At 34.8% G+C, this 17,680-nt stretch overlaps 1 protein-coding gene and 1 non-coding gene across 2 annotated transcripts; both read right to left on the bottom strand.

The window, feature by feature from the left end:
- Positions 1-1,579: 1,579 nt before the first annotated feature.
- LOC117117535 (zinc transporter 9-like) lies at positions 1,580-17,158 on the bottom strand. Its single transcript, XM_033261852.1, has 15 exons — positions 16,551-17,158; positions 15,378-15,560; positions 14,711-14,825; positions 13,219-13,311; positions 12,973-13,055; positions 12,707-12,765; positions 11,988-12,043; positions 10,862-11,020; positions 9,393-9,568; positions 7,440-7,511; positions 6,081-6,239; positions 5,226-5,340; positions 4,484-4,613; positions 4,000-4,113; positions 1,580-2,443 (listed from the first exon to the last, which is right to left on the bottom strand). The coding sequence occupies exons 1-15, from the start codon at positions 16,993-16,995 to the stop codon at positions 2,399-2,401; spliced, it is 2,004 nt and encodes a 667-aa protein (XP_033117743.1). The 5' UTR covers positions 16,996-17,158; the 3' UTR covers positions 1,580-2,398.
- On the bottom strand, positions 13,517-13,588 carry Trnat-agu. The gene has a single exon. It is a non-coding gene; the product is annotated as a tRNA-Thr (tRNA).
- Positions 17,159-17,680: the final 522 nt, after the last annotated feature.

The raw sequence follows: 17,680 nt of genomic DNA, 5'->3' as shown, positions 1-17,680 counted from the left end.
TGGATAGAAATACATTTTCATTATGAGTGACGTTATAGTGTAAATAAACAATGTTACGTAATACGAAATCCACCAATGAAATTACAAGAATATATTTAGGTGACATAATTATTTGAATGTTGTAATATGAAATTATTTACCCCTATATAGAGAGAACATGCAATATTCATCAGTTTCCAAACAATTGAATATATAATGGCCTTCATTCTTATTTTTAGAGATAATAATACTAGTCTTACACAACAGAGCTGCGATGCCTCTACGCATTCCACACTATCTCTTTACCCCAGCGATTGGAACAAATTAAGCTCACTGGACAGTGACGGATTCAGGGGTGACAAAAGTGTGAGTACCATGGCAGCAGCATAACATATTTTAATTACAAATCAGGCATATATTTAGGAAACACTCCTTACGACACTTACAAGCAGAAGCATGCTGGATCCGCCCCTGATGGAGAATGTTCGAAAATGCTTCAGCTAGCAATAATAATAAATAATAATATTTGGAATTTAAACCCAGCGAATTTAGGGGGGGGGGGGCGGCTCGGCCCCCACCCCCATCACCTTTTGAGAGGTTAAAAAAGGGGGAAAAAAAAGAATGAAAAAGAAAAAACGAAAAACCTGAACGCCTCAAATGTTATTTTCGGGCGTCTAAAACAGAGACATTTCGCGGGGGCATGCCCCCTGACCTCCAATTTCAGTGTTGTCTCGATAGGCCCAAATTTCGTCCCCCATCCCTTTTGGACATCTCTGGATCCAACACTGAACCTACTAGATTATTCCAGAACAGGAGAAGACCTCGTTGATACAGTGTCTTTGTCTACGGACATGTTGCCAGATTGGCAATGAAACTTTCCATCAAGCCCCGCCTCTTGGATTTTGTTGCCAAGGTCTCACAAAAGTATGAAGTAAATGTACGTAAACATGCGCGTTTGTGGGCCAAAACATGATTTTTTAGGACATGTGCACATTCCTGGTGCTGTTTCGATTGGTCAATTTTTAAATTTGATTTGAACTGTGGACAGATCCAATTACAAGACACAGGTTTGACCATTTGACAAATATATTACTGAGTAAATCTATTTTATTAAAATTTAGCTACTTTTCCAAATTAACCAATGTCTTCATCAGTCATTAAAAAAAATTAAAATCACTTTTCATTTTAGTATTTTCAGCATAGTCTACCTGTTAATTTAAAGATTTTTGATTAATTCTGAATCTACAAGAGAGGAGCTTAGCTCAGTCGGCTAATCTGGTGGTAGCCACTGTGTGTGTGCTGAACCGTGGAGATATCTAGGTCCCCGGTTCAATTCCCATCGCTGCCTCTCCTTGTATTTCAGCTGAGGGCTGAAATACAAGTTACAATAGCGCACCGTCTTTTGGATGAGACATTTAAGCCTTTGGTCCTGTGTACATTTATGGCCCATGTGCACGTTAAAGAACGCAGTACACTCTTCGGAAAAGAGTAGGGGATTATCTCCCGGTATAGTGCCCACCACCACCAGAAGGACCCCACTGGAAATAAGTCTTCTAGACGTTCGTGGGCTATCCTTGGTGTTTACACTGCATAAATCCAATCCAATACAAACATAAAATGAATTTATTTCTGTATTAGCATATTCAGTGACACAGGACTGACTTCACTCATGGATCACACACAAAAAAGAACTTAATATAAAAATATAAATCAGAATATTATAATTAAATATAAACAAAATATAAACAACTTGCCCTTATGATTTGGATGAGGGCAAGAAAACAAAATATGTGAATAGCAAGAGAGAGAATAAAATACATAAATAAATACAAAACTAATCACTGGTTATTTATTTGATTTTCCGAAGTAAAAGCTTCAAGTTATGAATATTACTCTCAAGCAAATAAACATTGTTACATATTATAGTTTTCATTTTGGAATTTCTCTGTTAATGTACAACTTGGGACATTTTCGTCATATATTCCAATAATTACTTGAAATACGGGAAAATAGTCCCCGAAACTCTTCTTTGAGGTAAAACCAGAGGCGGATCCAGAATTTTTTAAACGAGGGGACACCAATTTCATACACACGTACAGTAGATGTAATATACTTATAACGATAAATATGTATCCAATAATTTTATGACTTGTGCTCAATATATGTAGGTATGAAATATTGTAACACTTATTATTTGTATGCCATTTTGTAGTTGTTTCCATTAAAAAATAAGGAACGCCCCTCGAAAGTGGTAAGCCAATCAGTTCACAAGGGTCGTAAAAGCTTTACTGTTACTGAGTCTTCATTTTTCTATACAGATAAAGTCCATGAATGGTTTAATCTGAAAGCTACTTTTCCGACATCAATAAGATGTTAATGATCATAATATGCTTTGTATAGCGCCCTCAACCATACCCTCTCATAGGATTTCTAGGTCAACATGTCTGACGTCAGGATTCACATTCTGTTGAGAAAAGAAAAACAACACTATGTATTAAGTCCTGTCTCAAGGCTATCATTATTTGACAACAAAACATGTGACATGTCTAATATGGTCATGATGACATCACATCATGGCCATATATATAGGCATATCATGACTATATATGGGCATACAACAATTGATTGTAAAAGAAAATTTGATAATCCGGACAAAGCTAAACAGCTAATGTAATATAATCTGGTAATTTATATAGCACCTTTCTTTCCAGATACAAAGCGCTGTAAGTTTTTCCTGGTCATTGGGTCCACATGCTTAATTAAGTGTTGCTGCTAGTAATCAGCGCAGGAGCAGGCAACCCCACCAGGTACCCATTTACACTCCTGGGAGTAGAGAAGCAATGCAGATGAAGTACCTGGCTCAAGGATACGTTGCCAAATAGATAGGTTACAATGGCCAAACTATAACTTTACTGTGATTACTATTAAAATGATGTAAAATGTAAGTAACCATAACTTTGTTATATTACACTGCCATTGAGTTTACTGGAAGCTGCCATCTTCGATTGGGAGCAGGCAACCCCCACCAGGTACCCATTTATACTCCTGGGTGGAGAGAAGCAACGTAGATAAAGTGCCTTGCTCAAGGACACAAGCGAAATGCACAGCGAGGGATTGAAACCCCGATCTCGAGGTTGGGAAACCAAACCGTTCCCGCTGCGCCAAAACGCTTCCACATCGGCATAGAAGGTCTCGAAACGCACAGCGAGTTTAGTTACATGGTGGAGAGATATGTTTAGACAAGTGTACTAGGAGGATGAATTTCAAAAAAACTTGGGACATCTAATGAAGCCATTGTGAGCCAGAAGTCGCAAAACATTAAACTTTCAAAGAACAAAGACAAAACAAGGAAAAACCACAAACAAGATACAATGCAATAAAAGACTAAAAACTTATTAATTCATTCTTTTTTTTTTTATAATTGCAAAAGATGGAGTTTATGGCTGTGATCTTATTTCTGTTTTTGGCTTATCTGTTAAAAATGTTTGATGTCGTAATTCTGCTATTTCCTTATTTGATGTTCAATTTTTTTGAGTTAATGATACTAAATTCAGTTTTATTGTTCGAATACCTAAATTTCATATTTTGCTTGTTGATAAAGATAATTCTATTGATATTTATTATGATTCGTTTAGAAAGTTTAAATGTAAAATTAAGTTATATATTTAGATTTTTGACTGTTTGTGTATACTGTGTGTGATGGGCTACCTGCTGCTAAATGTGAAATGAAATGAAATAATATAAAATAAAATTAAACTAAAAGAATCTATTAAAAAAAAGTCTGAAGATGAGCAAGTAACGGAAGTATCCTTAACTCTATTTGGAAGAAATGACCAAAACACAGGAAAATGATTAATTAATAAATGGTAGGGTAACAGTAAGGGAATGGGTGAAAATCAATATAATAAGATTTGGTTACAGTATGTTACTGATTTCACTACAGATGTTATGCTTATATAAGCATCTAAAACACAAATTTCTTATATGCGAGCACACAAACATTTTAAAAACACATCATACCTTAATTTCTTTCTCTATACGATCTACCTCCATGCCAAGATTATCAATGATATTTTCACCGTGACGAAGCATAAACTGCTCTAGTTGTTCTAAGGTTTCAAACTTCTTCATATCCTTTGTAGAGAGAAGAGAAACAAAAAACATACCGTTAGCAGAACTCATTTACTGATCTTATGCTTCATTTACTGATCTTAATATTAATGAACATTTATAATGCACCTTGTACCCAGCAAAGTTAACCTGAATAAAAATATAGTAAGAGAGAACTAAATTTTTGTTAGTATAAGCACTTGAAAAAAAAAAAAAAATGTATCAAGAAATAACCAACAATGTAAACAGATAACCAGGATAGGGAATCGAGATTTTAATACAGTACTGATAGTAACTTGCCTACAAAATATTAATTAAAATCTAGATACAAGCTCCTATAATAACTTGCAAGCTCTTTGTATTCATAGGTAAAAGTTGCAGCATAAAAAGTTACCTGTAACATAGATTCTATATCTTGGCGATCAAGGTACGACCTGGTCACCTCTTGTCCATCAAAATCCACTTCCGCCTTAAATCTGATTTTATCCACTCCCATAACAGTGGCTTTCACATCATAAACACCTCTGCAATTATTACATATTTTGTGTTTTTTCATAATTAATTCATCAAATTTTTAGCACTGAAATTGTAATAATATGCAATTATTTGTCCATATCAATAGTGCCCTCTCAGTTTTACATGTTTAGGGTAACCAAGCTTTTGAAGGTTTCACCACTAAAGAGTTTATGAAGAATGTTATGATGCGTGTATATCTTTTTAATATATTTCAGACATACACAAAATACTCAAGCATACAGATACGACCATTTGAAGATACATGTAGCACCCATATTTTTTCAGATCCTTTTTATTTTTCGCAATTTTTTTTTCCCAACTCTCTCCTTTCAGCCTAGTCCCTTCCACTTTAAAAGCACTTAAGTGCAACCTCAATGTTAAATGGTTATAAATATTTAAAAAAAAAAAACATATCCCAACTCCTCCACCCCTATTTTCCTGAAAAATAATTTTTGTATAAGAATTGAATGTGGGATTGGAACACCCTAAATCTCATAGTTATTCCAAGTCATCTTGTGAGGGGATGGCCACACAGACAAATGATTATATGTCTACAAAAACTTGTTTTCATTGTCCAATTGACCAATAATGAAACTGGTTTAATTGGCTCATTCTCTCACCTGACCATGACATCATTTTCAAGTGCCTCACTGATATGAGTCAGCTGATCCTGTGGTATTGAACGACCAACTAGTGCTTCAGTGTTTGTGTAGATTAGAAATGTTGACACTACTCCTATGAAGATGAAAAAAAAAAAAAAAAACAGCAGAGAAATCAATACTAAATTCTCCATTTTCTATCCTGTTTATAAGCAGTACTACTAAAAATTATTGATGTAATGATGTAACCTTTAATAATTAGAAGGTCAGTTAGTTCATGCCTATTCCTTTATAAAGTAAGTAAAGACAATGGCAGTGTAAACTGGTAGTGGTATATGCATTTTTAATGCACCTCTTCCTTAAGGTTATAAAGCGCATTTTCCCTGGTCATTGGGTCCACATGCTAAGTGGTGCTGCTGGTAATCAGCGCAGGAGCATGCAACCCCAACAGGTACCCATTTATACTCCCGGGTGGTGATTGAAGCAATGCAGATAAAGTGCCTTGTTCAAAAACACAAGCGAAATGCACAGTGAGGGATTAACACCTTGATGTCAATGTTGGGAAACCAAATGGTTCCTGCTATAAAAACTCATGGTCATGCATTTAAATGGCTACTTGCATGGTCAACCGATTAGTAAAGTTATAGTCCACATAAAGTTTTTATTTACATACTAGTGAGATTATACATTTATTAAACATAACTAAAACTTGTTTAGTATATATTTCAACAATTCACAAAGAATATGAACATGAGTTCCAAGATCATGAACTTAGCTCAGGCAGGTTCACATCAAACATCATGATATGATATTAGTTTGATGTGAGCCAGCCAGGCTTATTCTTCTTGGTCAAAATAATGCTGACACAAAGATTACCTAGAAGACCTCCTATCATAAGGGAACCAAGAGCATCATAGACTGGGCTTCCGGTTAATGATGTCAGTCCCATACAGATGGCAGCAACACTAACGCCAAGAACTGCGACAGAATCTTCAAGTAACACCACATTGACACTAGGGTCCTTGCTCTGCAGAACTTGACAAGAAAAGAATAATTTTAGCCTTGTTTCCACGGCAGGAGATCACCGTGATGATCGCATTTATCTGTTGATATAGGTGTTAAATGACAGTGGCAGCGTAAACGGTGTTAGTAGCTCCGCATAACGGATCAGTAACCGCGATGATCTACGGAGTTAATCATGCATCGCAACGTTGTTCATCGGCACGATCTTACGCAAATTAGCTGTTGTTGCTGGAAGTCGCTGTTGATAAACAGCGTGAATACAACTTATTTTAAAAATTATGCTTTTATCAATTATATACATTTTTAAACTTATATGACGAAGTGTTTCCAAACAAGCAGCAAATTCACATGTTTTTTTTCAGGTCAGTTCTAATCATGTGACTTCATGGTATAACCGATGATTTTTTTTTATCGCTCGTCTGGAGATCATCTGTGTTACTTATACGATAGCAAATGGCCGTGTAAACATGGCTAATAACAACACAACAGGCTGTAAATACCATGATGCTTGCCATTTTAAAGCCAGCACACTGTCACTATTTCTTAAGTTGAGTAATTAGCATAAGAATGTGGCAGTATTGTATACTTTAGTAGTAAGTCATAACACTTTATCTCATAATTTTGGCAATTATATCTCGTTTCCAGTAAATGACTTATCATTTTTAAGGTTTATATTGTGGAGAATATTAATACAGGTCTCTCTCTAATTAAAGACCACCTCCAATTAAAAACTACTTTTCTATGGCCCCAAATGAACGTCTATTTTTTATTTTTATAAGAATAATTATTTTAATTAAGGACTAAAGATACTAGCTACTAAAGAGTGAGAAAACCGAGGTTCCAAAGTGGTCTTTAATTGGAGGGAGACCTGTATATAAAAAATGTCAAGTTTCTTGATTTGGTCACTGACGCTGGCACCGCATCCTAAAAAATCAACGAATTGTATGCCTACATATTGGTGACGGCAGCAACAACAACAACAACAACAACAACAACAACAACAACAACAATAACTACTACAAATAATAACAAATAATAATAATAATAATCTGGCAAAAAAATAGACCGGAATGAAGTTTATAGAGGCCATGATAACAGGCTGATGATGATGATGCTTATGATGATGATGATGATGATGATGGTGATGAATAATTTTAAAAAATAACAATGGATACCACACAAAATTTATAGAAAAAGCAGTGAATAACTTACCATAATTCTTAAAGGAAACTTTTTTCTTCTTTGCTTGTGCTTTTATATGACTAACAGCTGCCATAAGTGTGGCTAACAGAAAATTAAACAAGGATAAAAAGTTATTTAAATTTTGATAATAATCTGTACATATTTTCAAGCCCTGTAAACATTTGCATGAAACTCCACTCGGGCCGTCTCGGATTGATTCGACTCGAGTTTGATATGAACAAGAGCAGGCACTTCCCAATGTCGTGACGCTCGAGTATTCTATTACCTTTACTGTAATGTTCTTTATATATTACGGTATGTTTACCTACGGTAGGCCTATGAAATCTTACCGATTTATGGGATGTAATACTACCTACAACAACAACAGCTAGTACCCCCTTCTATAGTAGTAATACCAGAAGTAAATAGGTAGGCCTACATTCCTATTAAAGGCTAGAGCAAAAGAGGCTAAACTAGTGGGCCTAGTTACAAGCTGAGTTACCGTAGGTCATAGGCCTACCTGCTAGCCCCATGTCAACTTGACCACAAGTATATCGTTATTATCTTTAGTTATTCTATATACCTTTTTATATTTTTATTAATATTATTTTAATATTATTTTTATTAATGCAGTTTTAAGTATTGTAACTTAAATTGTTGACTTGGGGTCGAGTTGACTCGAATTCGTCATGACATAGGTAGGCCTACTTAAATAAAGATGTTCACAATATGTAACTCAAATTCAAATAGGGCCTAACACTTTTTATTATTCGTGCAGCGAAATCAAATATTACATATGTCGTTTTAAACGACCCATTATATTAGCATGGTAACGTCAATGTGTTTTTTTCAAAATCAAACAGCGAGCAGCAATCCTGTATCTCAGAAGTTTTGTAGACGTTTATCTTTGGTTGATGACCTTTTGACCTCCAGAATTCAGATTTTCGAGTCGAGTCAGTCGCAACAGCCCGAGTGGAGTTTCATGCAAATGTTTTGTAAGGAAAAAAAAATTGCGCCCTGTACAGACTATCAAAATTTTATTTGACAAAAACATGTGACATGCCTAAATATGGTCATGATGACATCACATCATGACCATATATAGGCACATAATTTTTATATATTGGCCTGATCACTGGATAATGTAATAATCATACACAATGCAACCTACACCCACCAGCCGTAAATGGTCCAATTATATTATTGAGGTTTTGCATTTTTTTTTTCTTAAAAAAATACAAAAATTTGACCAATGAGCGTCATCGAAATCTGTCGCCAATAAAGTGAGGCACCTTTAAATGCAAACAAACATTTAATCCAGTGCTAGATGACAATTACTTTTTTAAGGTGGGTGATATACAAATTTGTGGAATTCCACAAAAAGTAGAAGCGGTTTGCCGCAGTGGAAATGGTTTTGTTTTCCATCCTTGAGGTCAAGGTTCATATACTTCGTTGTGTATTTCGCTTGAGTCCTGGAGCAAGGAAAGTATGTACATTGCTTCAGTCTACCCAGGAGCTGTATCATTTGGTACAATCATATTGCTGGGAATGACCTGTGATGGACTAGTGTCCCATCCAGGGGGAAGCATCCCACTCTTTTCCTCTTTATGTTACAGTAACTGGGGTACTATATGCTTTTGGCAAGGATTTCAAAGTCAAAGTAAACATTTTATTCATCCTTCAATGAAGGAAACTGAATGCTCGCATAAAACTTCTAAAAACAATGTACAATCACATAAATCACATTTACTTTATATACAAATTTAGAGCAGCTTAGCTCAGTCGGTTAAACTAATGGTAGCCACTGTGTGCGTGCAAAACAGTGGAGATCTCAAGGTCGCCGGTTCAATTCCCATCGCTGCCTCTCCTTGTGTTTCAGCTAGAGGGCTGAAATGCAAGTTACAATAGAGAACCGTTTTTCAAATGAGACGTTTAAGCCGTTGGTCCTGCGTGCATTAACGGCCCATGTACTTTGTACTTTACCTCCTTCTGATAGGAACGATCCACCTAAAATACAGAAAGACCATAGAAGAGATTCCATCTCCTGGGGATGGATGAGACCTTGAATACCATGGTAAACAGATAAACCAGCACCGACACAGAAGATACCGACACCACTGATTAGCGATGACACATAGCGAAGATTAGAATAACCATACCTGCAAAGTAATGGAATGTAGTGTTAGATTTATACTTTTGTTTCAAAGCTCTCGAGGAGTGGATTAGATTCTAAAGTAAATTAAATATAATAATAATAAAGGTAAATATTATTTTAATATTTATTTCATTTCAATCTAATAATAATATAAATGTGGCAAAAAAAAAGTAAGACTTAATTGCTCTGACCAGACTAAAGCCTTGTTCGCACTGGATTTAAAAAATGGTAAATTTTACCAAGGTAACTTTAACCAAAGTCATGGGTACATTTCACCATTGTTCGCACTTGGATTATTCACGCGGTTAGTTTTACCATAGTTTTACCAAGATTTAACCTTGTGTACAAAAATATTATTGAGGGCGCTAGTTTGTGACTTCAACTTCCTGTTTTGTTCGAGTGGTGTCAACATGGAAGAAGTTTAAACCGTGTTGCACGTTCGGATTGGACTTCTTGACCAGCGTGGTTAGTTTAACTGAGACCGCGGTAAGTTTTACTGGGCAGGCTGAGGTCGGTAAAATTAACCATTCGGCTTGGTTAATTTAACCCTGAGGGAATTGTAACCGACGTTCGGATTGGATTTTTTTTGGTCAATTTAGCCACTGACTCGGTTAATTTGACCAAATTAAGTCCAGTGCGATAGGGGCTTAACAGTTTTATTTTTGACAATAAACTGTTGTAAGCCCATATGGCAAAGACATCTCGTCGCAAATCCTTTTTCAGAGATAATGGCCAAAACATGCTGGAATTTCAACATTTTTGAAATCTATTTTATTGCACTAAACTAACCTTTATATATCTATATATCATGTTATGCTGTTATTTTCTCCATTTTCAAAGTTGAAACAACAATTTGTAACGATTTGATGATCGTTTCTACCCAAGAAATGCCCGAAATCATAAACTTTTAAGGCTGATTTCTTAAATATTATTCTTCAAACAGCTGTATGTTTAAACTCCAGTAACTTCATAATGAAATGTCGGATTTAAATGATTCTTTTACCATTTTATAGCTCTCATTCCATTGTGTAACCCCTGTATTAATAACTACAAATCAAATTTGCGATGATTGACTGATTTGGCTTGTCTTTGCCACATACATATTCTTGTGATGTGATATCATCATGACCATATTTAGGCGTCTCACATGTTTTTGTCAAAAAAATCTGATAGTGCTTAAAAGAATAAAAGATTTTGCTGATTATTATTAATAATTTGTTGTTACTAATATTTTCAGTTCACTGTTATTTGCACTTATAAGTCGACCTATTATTATTTTCTACTTTGTAATACTCACGGATGATCCGGATTAGGTTTTTTGATCGACTGATTGATGCCGACAGCTAAAATTGCCTGGTTGCAGGCATCCGCAGCAGAGTGAATGGCCTCGGAAAACATACTGGCTGAGCCAGAATATAACCAGGCTATCACTTTGAATCCAAAATTTGCTAAATTTCTACAAGTAAAGAAAATACAAAATTGAATATATTCAATGAAATTGTTGCAATGTATATATCTGTAACGTGTTGACTTGCGGGGACGAGAGTTCACATTCCAAAGTGGGTTCGCACATGGCGCCAAGATGCAAGTCCATGTGCTAAGGTGGCACTTTTGTAATGTACGTAAACTCGCTAGCAGTGGTGGCCAGAACACAGTCCCTCAGCTAGCAGTTCAAGTAAAAACCTGTAACTTTTGTTCATGTTTCATTACAGCTGATGGAAATGAGGTTCATTATGTTGACGCCTTCTATCTCTTAACATCTGGGGAAAATTCATGCCAGCCAATAATGTAATTTTTTTTTTTCCAATACATATTTTCTCGTGGCCCATTTTCTTCTTATCTCTTATTATCACAATTTTATAAGTAGAGAATATAGAATAGAAACTTGAACACAAAGCATTTCTTTTGTTTATATTCACCCATATTTGTTTGGAAATACCAAAGTATCATTAAGTTTGAAAGTAATACACAAATTAGAAAACCCAACCATAGCTTATAGTCAAGTTTGGTTTCATTTACTGTACACAATGTAATATAGAGCTTCATAAAGGATAAAGGTTTCACTAAAATATCTACATTTTTATACGGAAAAAAAAAATGTGAATATGTGCACAATGTCAAAAACACCCTTACAGTTTGCTCATATTTCATTTCATTTCATTCTGGTTTTTATTTAAAAAATTGACATTGCAGTACAAAACCGAATTGAACCAATTTACAAAAATTTATAAAATCAATCATTAAAAATACATTATATATCATTAATAAAAAAAACACATACATGAGAATGCTATTTAATAGATGAAAACAATACACATTATCATCATCATCATCATCATCTGCATCATCATCATCATCATTATTATTATTATTTTTATTAGTGCAAATTACACTGGTGAAATGTATACAGAAATATTCCTTACATTGCAATGGCCAGGAGAACAACTCTTCCTGTACCATCCAAAAATGATTCTGTAGGCTGCAAAAAAAAAAAAAAAAAAGAGATAAATTCATTATGAAATGCTATGCAGTGATATAGTGAACAAAACTATGCTAACCTCAATCAGACCACAACAAGCGGTTATGCAGCACGTGCAAAGCGCATTAGACATTTCAAATGAACACGTCATTTTGCTGTATAACGTACAGTGTTGTTGAATTAAAATTTGATGTTTAATATACGTCTATCATTCAAATGACTAGGAGGTGAAAGCATTACCCTAATATAAAGTAAAGTGTTGTTACTGTATGTCACAGTATAACAGCATCGCTGCTTTATAAATACTGTGGTGGTTACAGGTCAGTGCTTCACAAGCTCTTCACCCAATTGCTACCCAGCATCTATCTGTCTCAGGGCAGCTCACTGTGGCCCTGCTTATGTTGCAAAATTCACTTTTTAAATTGACTTTTTGTATTATATCATTATATATTGGGCTATATGGCTAAACAGTGGTTTTCTGAAGAATGCAAAAATATCCCCCCCACACCCACCCTATCCCCCCCCCCCAACCACCCCCACCCCCCCCCACCCCCCCCCAAAAAAAAAATGCTCCAGGAAAATGCACAGTGCCCATGACCTTTGGTCACGCGTTTACATATATATTTTTAAAGCTCTAATTAAAATAATAGGTGAAAGGCCAACCTTATCTGTACCAAAGAAACTGTCATGTTGTTTGATGGCTTTCTTTAACAGAAATATATCTGAAAATAATTTAATTTATATTTAATAAATAAATGTTATAATTTATTATACATTTATCATATACTGTATAATGCAACTGCAAGATTAAAGCACATTATTTTCCTAGTCAATCAATCCTGACATTATTTTAACAATACATTAATTTTTTCCCTTGCCAGTTGTATTTATATAACGTTTTTTCACTGTTTCTAACGAATTCAGCTTACTTTCTTTTTGATCTTCCATCTGTTCTTTCTTCTTTTTCTTTGCCCTCTCTAGAGCCTCAAAACTTCCCCACACCTCTAAAGCCCTAAATAAAGTTTTGAATCAAAAATTGGTGTGTGAATTTAAAGACAATACAAAGTTTTTGTTTAAAAAACATTTTGAGAGGGACAAGTCAAACACGATCATGATTCAAACCAAAAACTCACAGATTGATTATTAATTAGTTACAATAAAGATTTAAATCATACTTGACTTCGACATCTGAGCGTAGGTAGACCATTAACGTCTGTTGGTTATCATACGGACTCCTCCTCGCTGTCTTCCGCAAATTCTCCAAATCGCTGTCAAGATCCAAATGTTATTATTATTATTATTATTTTTATTATTATTATTATTGATAGTAATTGTTATTGTCGTGATGGAATAATAGACAATAACTGGATTTGCGTCAAGAGAAACATGTATAGGTGTAATTTTGCCCTACCTGACGTGGAAATGTACTGAATACTTAGTACATTTGAAAACAACTGCGAAAAAATCGCAAGTTGTTCTCGGGTGGGACTCGAACCCACGATCTCCAGATCACTAGCCTGGCGTCATACCTCTAGACCACCGAGCTTGCGCCTGATGGCCAGGGTTGAATTCGAGTCCAAGTAAGCAGCGGGTACTGCAGTGTTGATAGTCCCACCCGAGAACAACTTACGATTTTTTTCGCAGTTGTTTTCAAATGTACTGAATATTCGGTACATTTCCACGTCATGTACGGCAAAAATACACCTATACATTATTATTATTATTATTATTATTATTATTATTATTATTATTATTATTATTATTTAACCATTCCTTGAGTTGGAACAATTGGTAATCAGTGACTAGCAATGCTAGTGTATATATGCCCAACTATGTGATTGTAATGGAAAAGAAAGTATGGAAAGATAACGGCAAGGCAACTTAGGAATAAGGGTGAGATAGACTAAATGCCATAAAAATTAATCTTTATAGTAATATAAATGGTGACAACCTAATATGGTGATGGTATCTAAACAGTAGCAGCGGTATGGACGAGGTTTTACGTTATGTGGCGGGAATAAAAAGTTATGGTGCAAAATTGATAGTGGAAAGACAGTGGTGAGGTAAGAGGTGGGGGGGGGGCAGTGGTCACAAATGGATACAATAGTGTGAGGGGTCACAGTAAAAGATGGTGGCACGTGGTGATAGTGGTAAGGTGTGGCAAGAAATGAAATAAGAATTTGATCCAGGTGAATGGGGGGGGGGTAATAACGTAAAGCGCAGTATATTGCAATATGCTCTTTATATAATTTGCATCATTATTATTTTATTATTATTATTATGTTTATCATGAATTAAGCTTAAAGAAATTGCAACAGATAAAGTGTTTTGGTTAAATTTATTTTAATTATGTTTTTGTCAGTTGCACCGAATGTGCCAGTAAACAAAAGACTGCAACAGAAATTGCAGGATTCTGTACAATGAAGATTTTGAAATAAAGTTTGAATACAGATCATTAGTAATACAGATGCCAGTGACAAGTAATTTTAACAAACAGAAGTACAGTAATTAACATAATTGCAATGACAAGGTGACATTACCAATAGTGACAATTAGCGAGCTTGGTGACCTTGATATGGACAGAGGTATAGGATGATTGACACATAATATTGAAATAGCATAGGAAACAATATCAAAAGGAAACAATGGCATGAAGTAATTGGCTACCTTGATTTCAAGAGATATTCCTTCATTGCACGTATAGCAGTGATGGTCGAGTTGTCACTGTATTTTCTGCTATAATCTACCTTCTTGCGTCGAAACATGTACGGCTTTGTAATTTCTTGTAAAATACAGAATACAATTTTTATTATTACAATGACAATGGTAGGCCTAATAAAAAATAAATAAACAAACAAATAAAAAAGAAAAAAGTGAGGAATTCTAAAGGATGTTTAAAAAATTTCTCACATAAAAAAAAAAAATTACATTGCATTGTCTGTCATGGAAAGCCTTGTTTCGCTCATACGAAGTTAGTTAAGCATTTTTGAGTGATATTAATTTAACAATTAAAATTGTTTATTGTTATCTTTTATGCTAGTTTTGAATTGATAAAATTTAACATTCTATCATACTTTTAGTCATCTATATCCATACAGATAAATTTGTAGCAGTACATTAACAAAAATATAACGTGATCATCCGATCAAAAAACAGATAATAAGCAGTCTACGGAGCTCTTGCGTCGTAATAAACAAAGAACAAATAAAACATTAGAACAATGGGGCAGGAACCTAAATAGAGTCAAAATGGACACACCTTAGTATTATATGGTGTAAGAAGTATTGGTATTTATTCAAATCACAATCAACAGTCCATTTGTACCAATTCCTACCTTCTGGAACTGGTTCATATTTTTGGTTAGTATTGGCATCATCCACATCATTTGCATCCGTAGATGTAGTAGTAGTTGTTCCACTGACATCATCAGAGGGAGGCTTGCTACAAATAGTCCTCACAGCTTCAAATAATGAAGCTCTTTTAAAAGTTTCTGGATACAAGATCTTGAATGTATTTTCTTTAAATGGAATAAAATTCTGATAATTATTCAATACGCCTTGTTGACAATGCGCTAGACATGTTCGATCGATGACAAGCGTAACCAACAGAAATAACACAGCGTTTCGGCCATATTTCCAGAGGTCATGTTATTAAAAAAATCATAAAATAATTAACGGAGAATTTTATCAACATAATTTTTTCTTTGCAAAAGGCATATCTACGTACTGTATGAATAAAAAAAAAAAATTGAAAATTTGTTTAGTCTGTCAAAACTTAATTTGAAAATAGATGAGGGATTTTGTAATGTGTGTTGCTATTATTTCAATTAAGTTTTGACAGACTAAAAAAAAAAAATTATCTCAATACGACTCTCTGTTAAGGAGTTATGATATTTTTTAGTAACTTAACCTCCGAAAAAAAGGCCGAAACGCTATGTTATTTCTATTGGTTATGCTTCACCGCTTAGCACATGTCTACCACATAGTGAAAAAGGCATATTAAAAACAAAATTGGTTTTCAAACACAAAAATACAAACATAAATTATACTATTAGCTAGGTATTATAGGCCTAGTCATGTTTGTCTACATTCATACAAGGTTAGGTGAAGTGCAGTGGCTATTGTTACATCAATCTTCGTCTAATTCTTAATTCTGCTTAAATTAAAGTGTTTATTTGTTTAGTTTTTAAGTTGTGACAAATAAAAAGTCATTCACACAGGAATTGAACACAGGACCCCGAAAAAAAAGCAAGCATCTTAACCAAAGCTTTATAACAAAAACAACATATTCTTGTCTATCCATCCAAAGAAATTTCATAATATAAATTGGTTTAACTTCAAGACTGACTGGTGTGAGTTAATCCACTGCCTAATTAAGGTCAGGCGTAGGGCCTAGCCTAGATAGGTAGGCCTAGGTGACTACTACTACGTCTTCAGATTAGGGTGCTGAGTAGTGATTTGTCCCATCATTTGTGTACTCCTTGGTGTAGTAAACAACAAAATCTAACCTTTCGAATGGGCGTGACGAACATTCTGCGTTGCCAAAACATTGGTGGTGTGCCTTTCTTGATTTGAAAAAGTTTTATTAACATTGTCATTATTATTGCAATGTATTGTTCTTGTATTGATTCTGTCTAATAAAACCGGTCTTACATCAGATAAACATGAATTTAAATTTGATAATAATAAGCACCGCGTGTGAATGCAGTTAACGTTCAATCTAAATGGTAAACTGAAAACAGAAGTGTGCAATAATGTTTTGCTAGCCCGCAGAACGCGAAGCATACTATTATGACTAGCGACAGGACTCGGACAACTATGCCAGAAACACCGCTCTCTCAATCTGTTTTGTAGTATGTTGCCTGATCGATCACGAAGGCCTGGAGAAAGTTGACATCTTAACAATCTATTGAGGATATTGGATTTCGCAAAAACAGATGGCACGATATACATTGCACCTAGTTAAAGTACTGATAAAATTACAACTTGCAACATGTTTACTTATTTAAAAAAAACGATTAAAACAGGTCCATCTCCTTGACCTTGTCTAAACAATAACACAGAGGAGGCCTAACTAACGGACTGTCGAGTCGATCGATATTTCGAGCGGAGAATGCCAGCTCGAGCTAAACAGAACCACTATTGCTAATACCACAGATCCTATATACAACTTGGACGATTCCATGAGTGGTACCGGGTGGATAGATAGGTACTCAATCTTCATCACAACGAGCGGAAATTGAGTGTTTATTATTAAAACAACAGCCTCCAAGATTACCTCTGATATACAAATAAAATAACAAGTTAAAACCCATGGTGTAGTCGATCATCGACGAAATGGAAGAAAGGGTTTGGTAGGAGGGTTGGGGGCTGTCTTGGGGGGGGGGGGTAATCCGTAGCCAGGATTTTTAAATATCGCGGGGACAATATCAGGGTGGACTCACTTTTACGTGTAAATCCAAATAATGTGGACTCATTTTCTAAAAGTTGTACTATTTAACACAAAGATATTAAAAATCTTGACCCTGATTTTCTAAAAGGTTTACCCATTTTAGGCAATATCAGAAATCTGGATCCTAAAGTGGAGTCATTAATGCATAACAAAACTGCATAATTTTGATTTTTTTTAAATGTGGAC

Source organism: Anneissia japonica, unplaced genomic scaffold (assembly GCF_011630105.1).
Source record: "Anneissia japonica isolate Jap-2015-1 unplaced genomic scaffold, ASM1163010v1 scaffold288139_len110169_cov166, whole genome shotgun sequence".
Taxonomy (NCBI): Eukaryota; Metazoa; Echinodermata; class Crinoidea; order Comatulida; family Comatulidae; genus Anneissia; species Anneissia japonica.
Note: the sequence above shows the minus strand (reverse complement) of the source record. Positions and strands in the feature narration are given on the sequence as shown.

What these genes read in the sequence shown, in the direction of transcription:
- LOC117117535 (XM_033261852.1), bottom strand. Translation starts at nt 16,995, where the DNA reads ATGTATATCGTGCCATCTGTTTTTGCGAAATCCAATATCCTCAATAGA. An exon ending in TCGTCACGCCCATTCGAAAG is followed by an intron (nt 15,561 to 16,550) that starts GTTAGATTTTGT and finishes TTCCATTTAAAG; the next exon opens with AAAATACATTCAAGATCTTG. An exon ending in ATATAGAATCTATGTTACAG is followed by an intron (nt 4,114 to 4,483) that starts GTAACTTTTTAT and finishes CTCTCTACAAAG; the next exon opens with GATATGAAGAAGTTTGAAAC.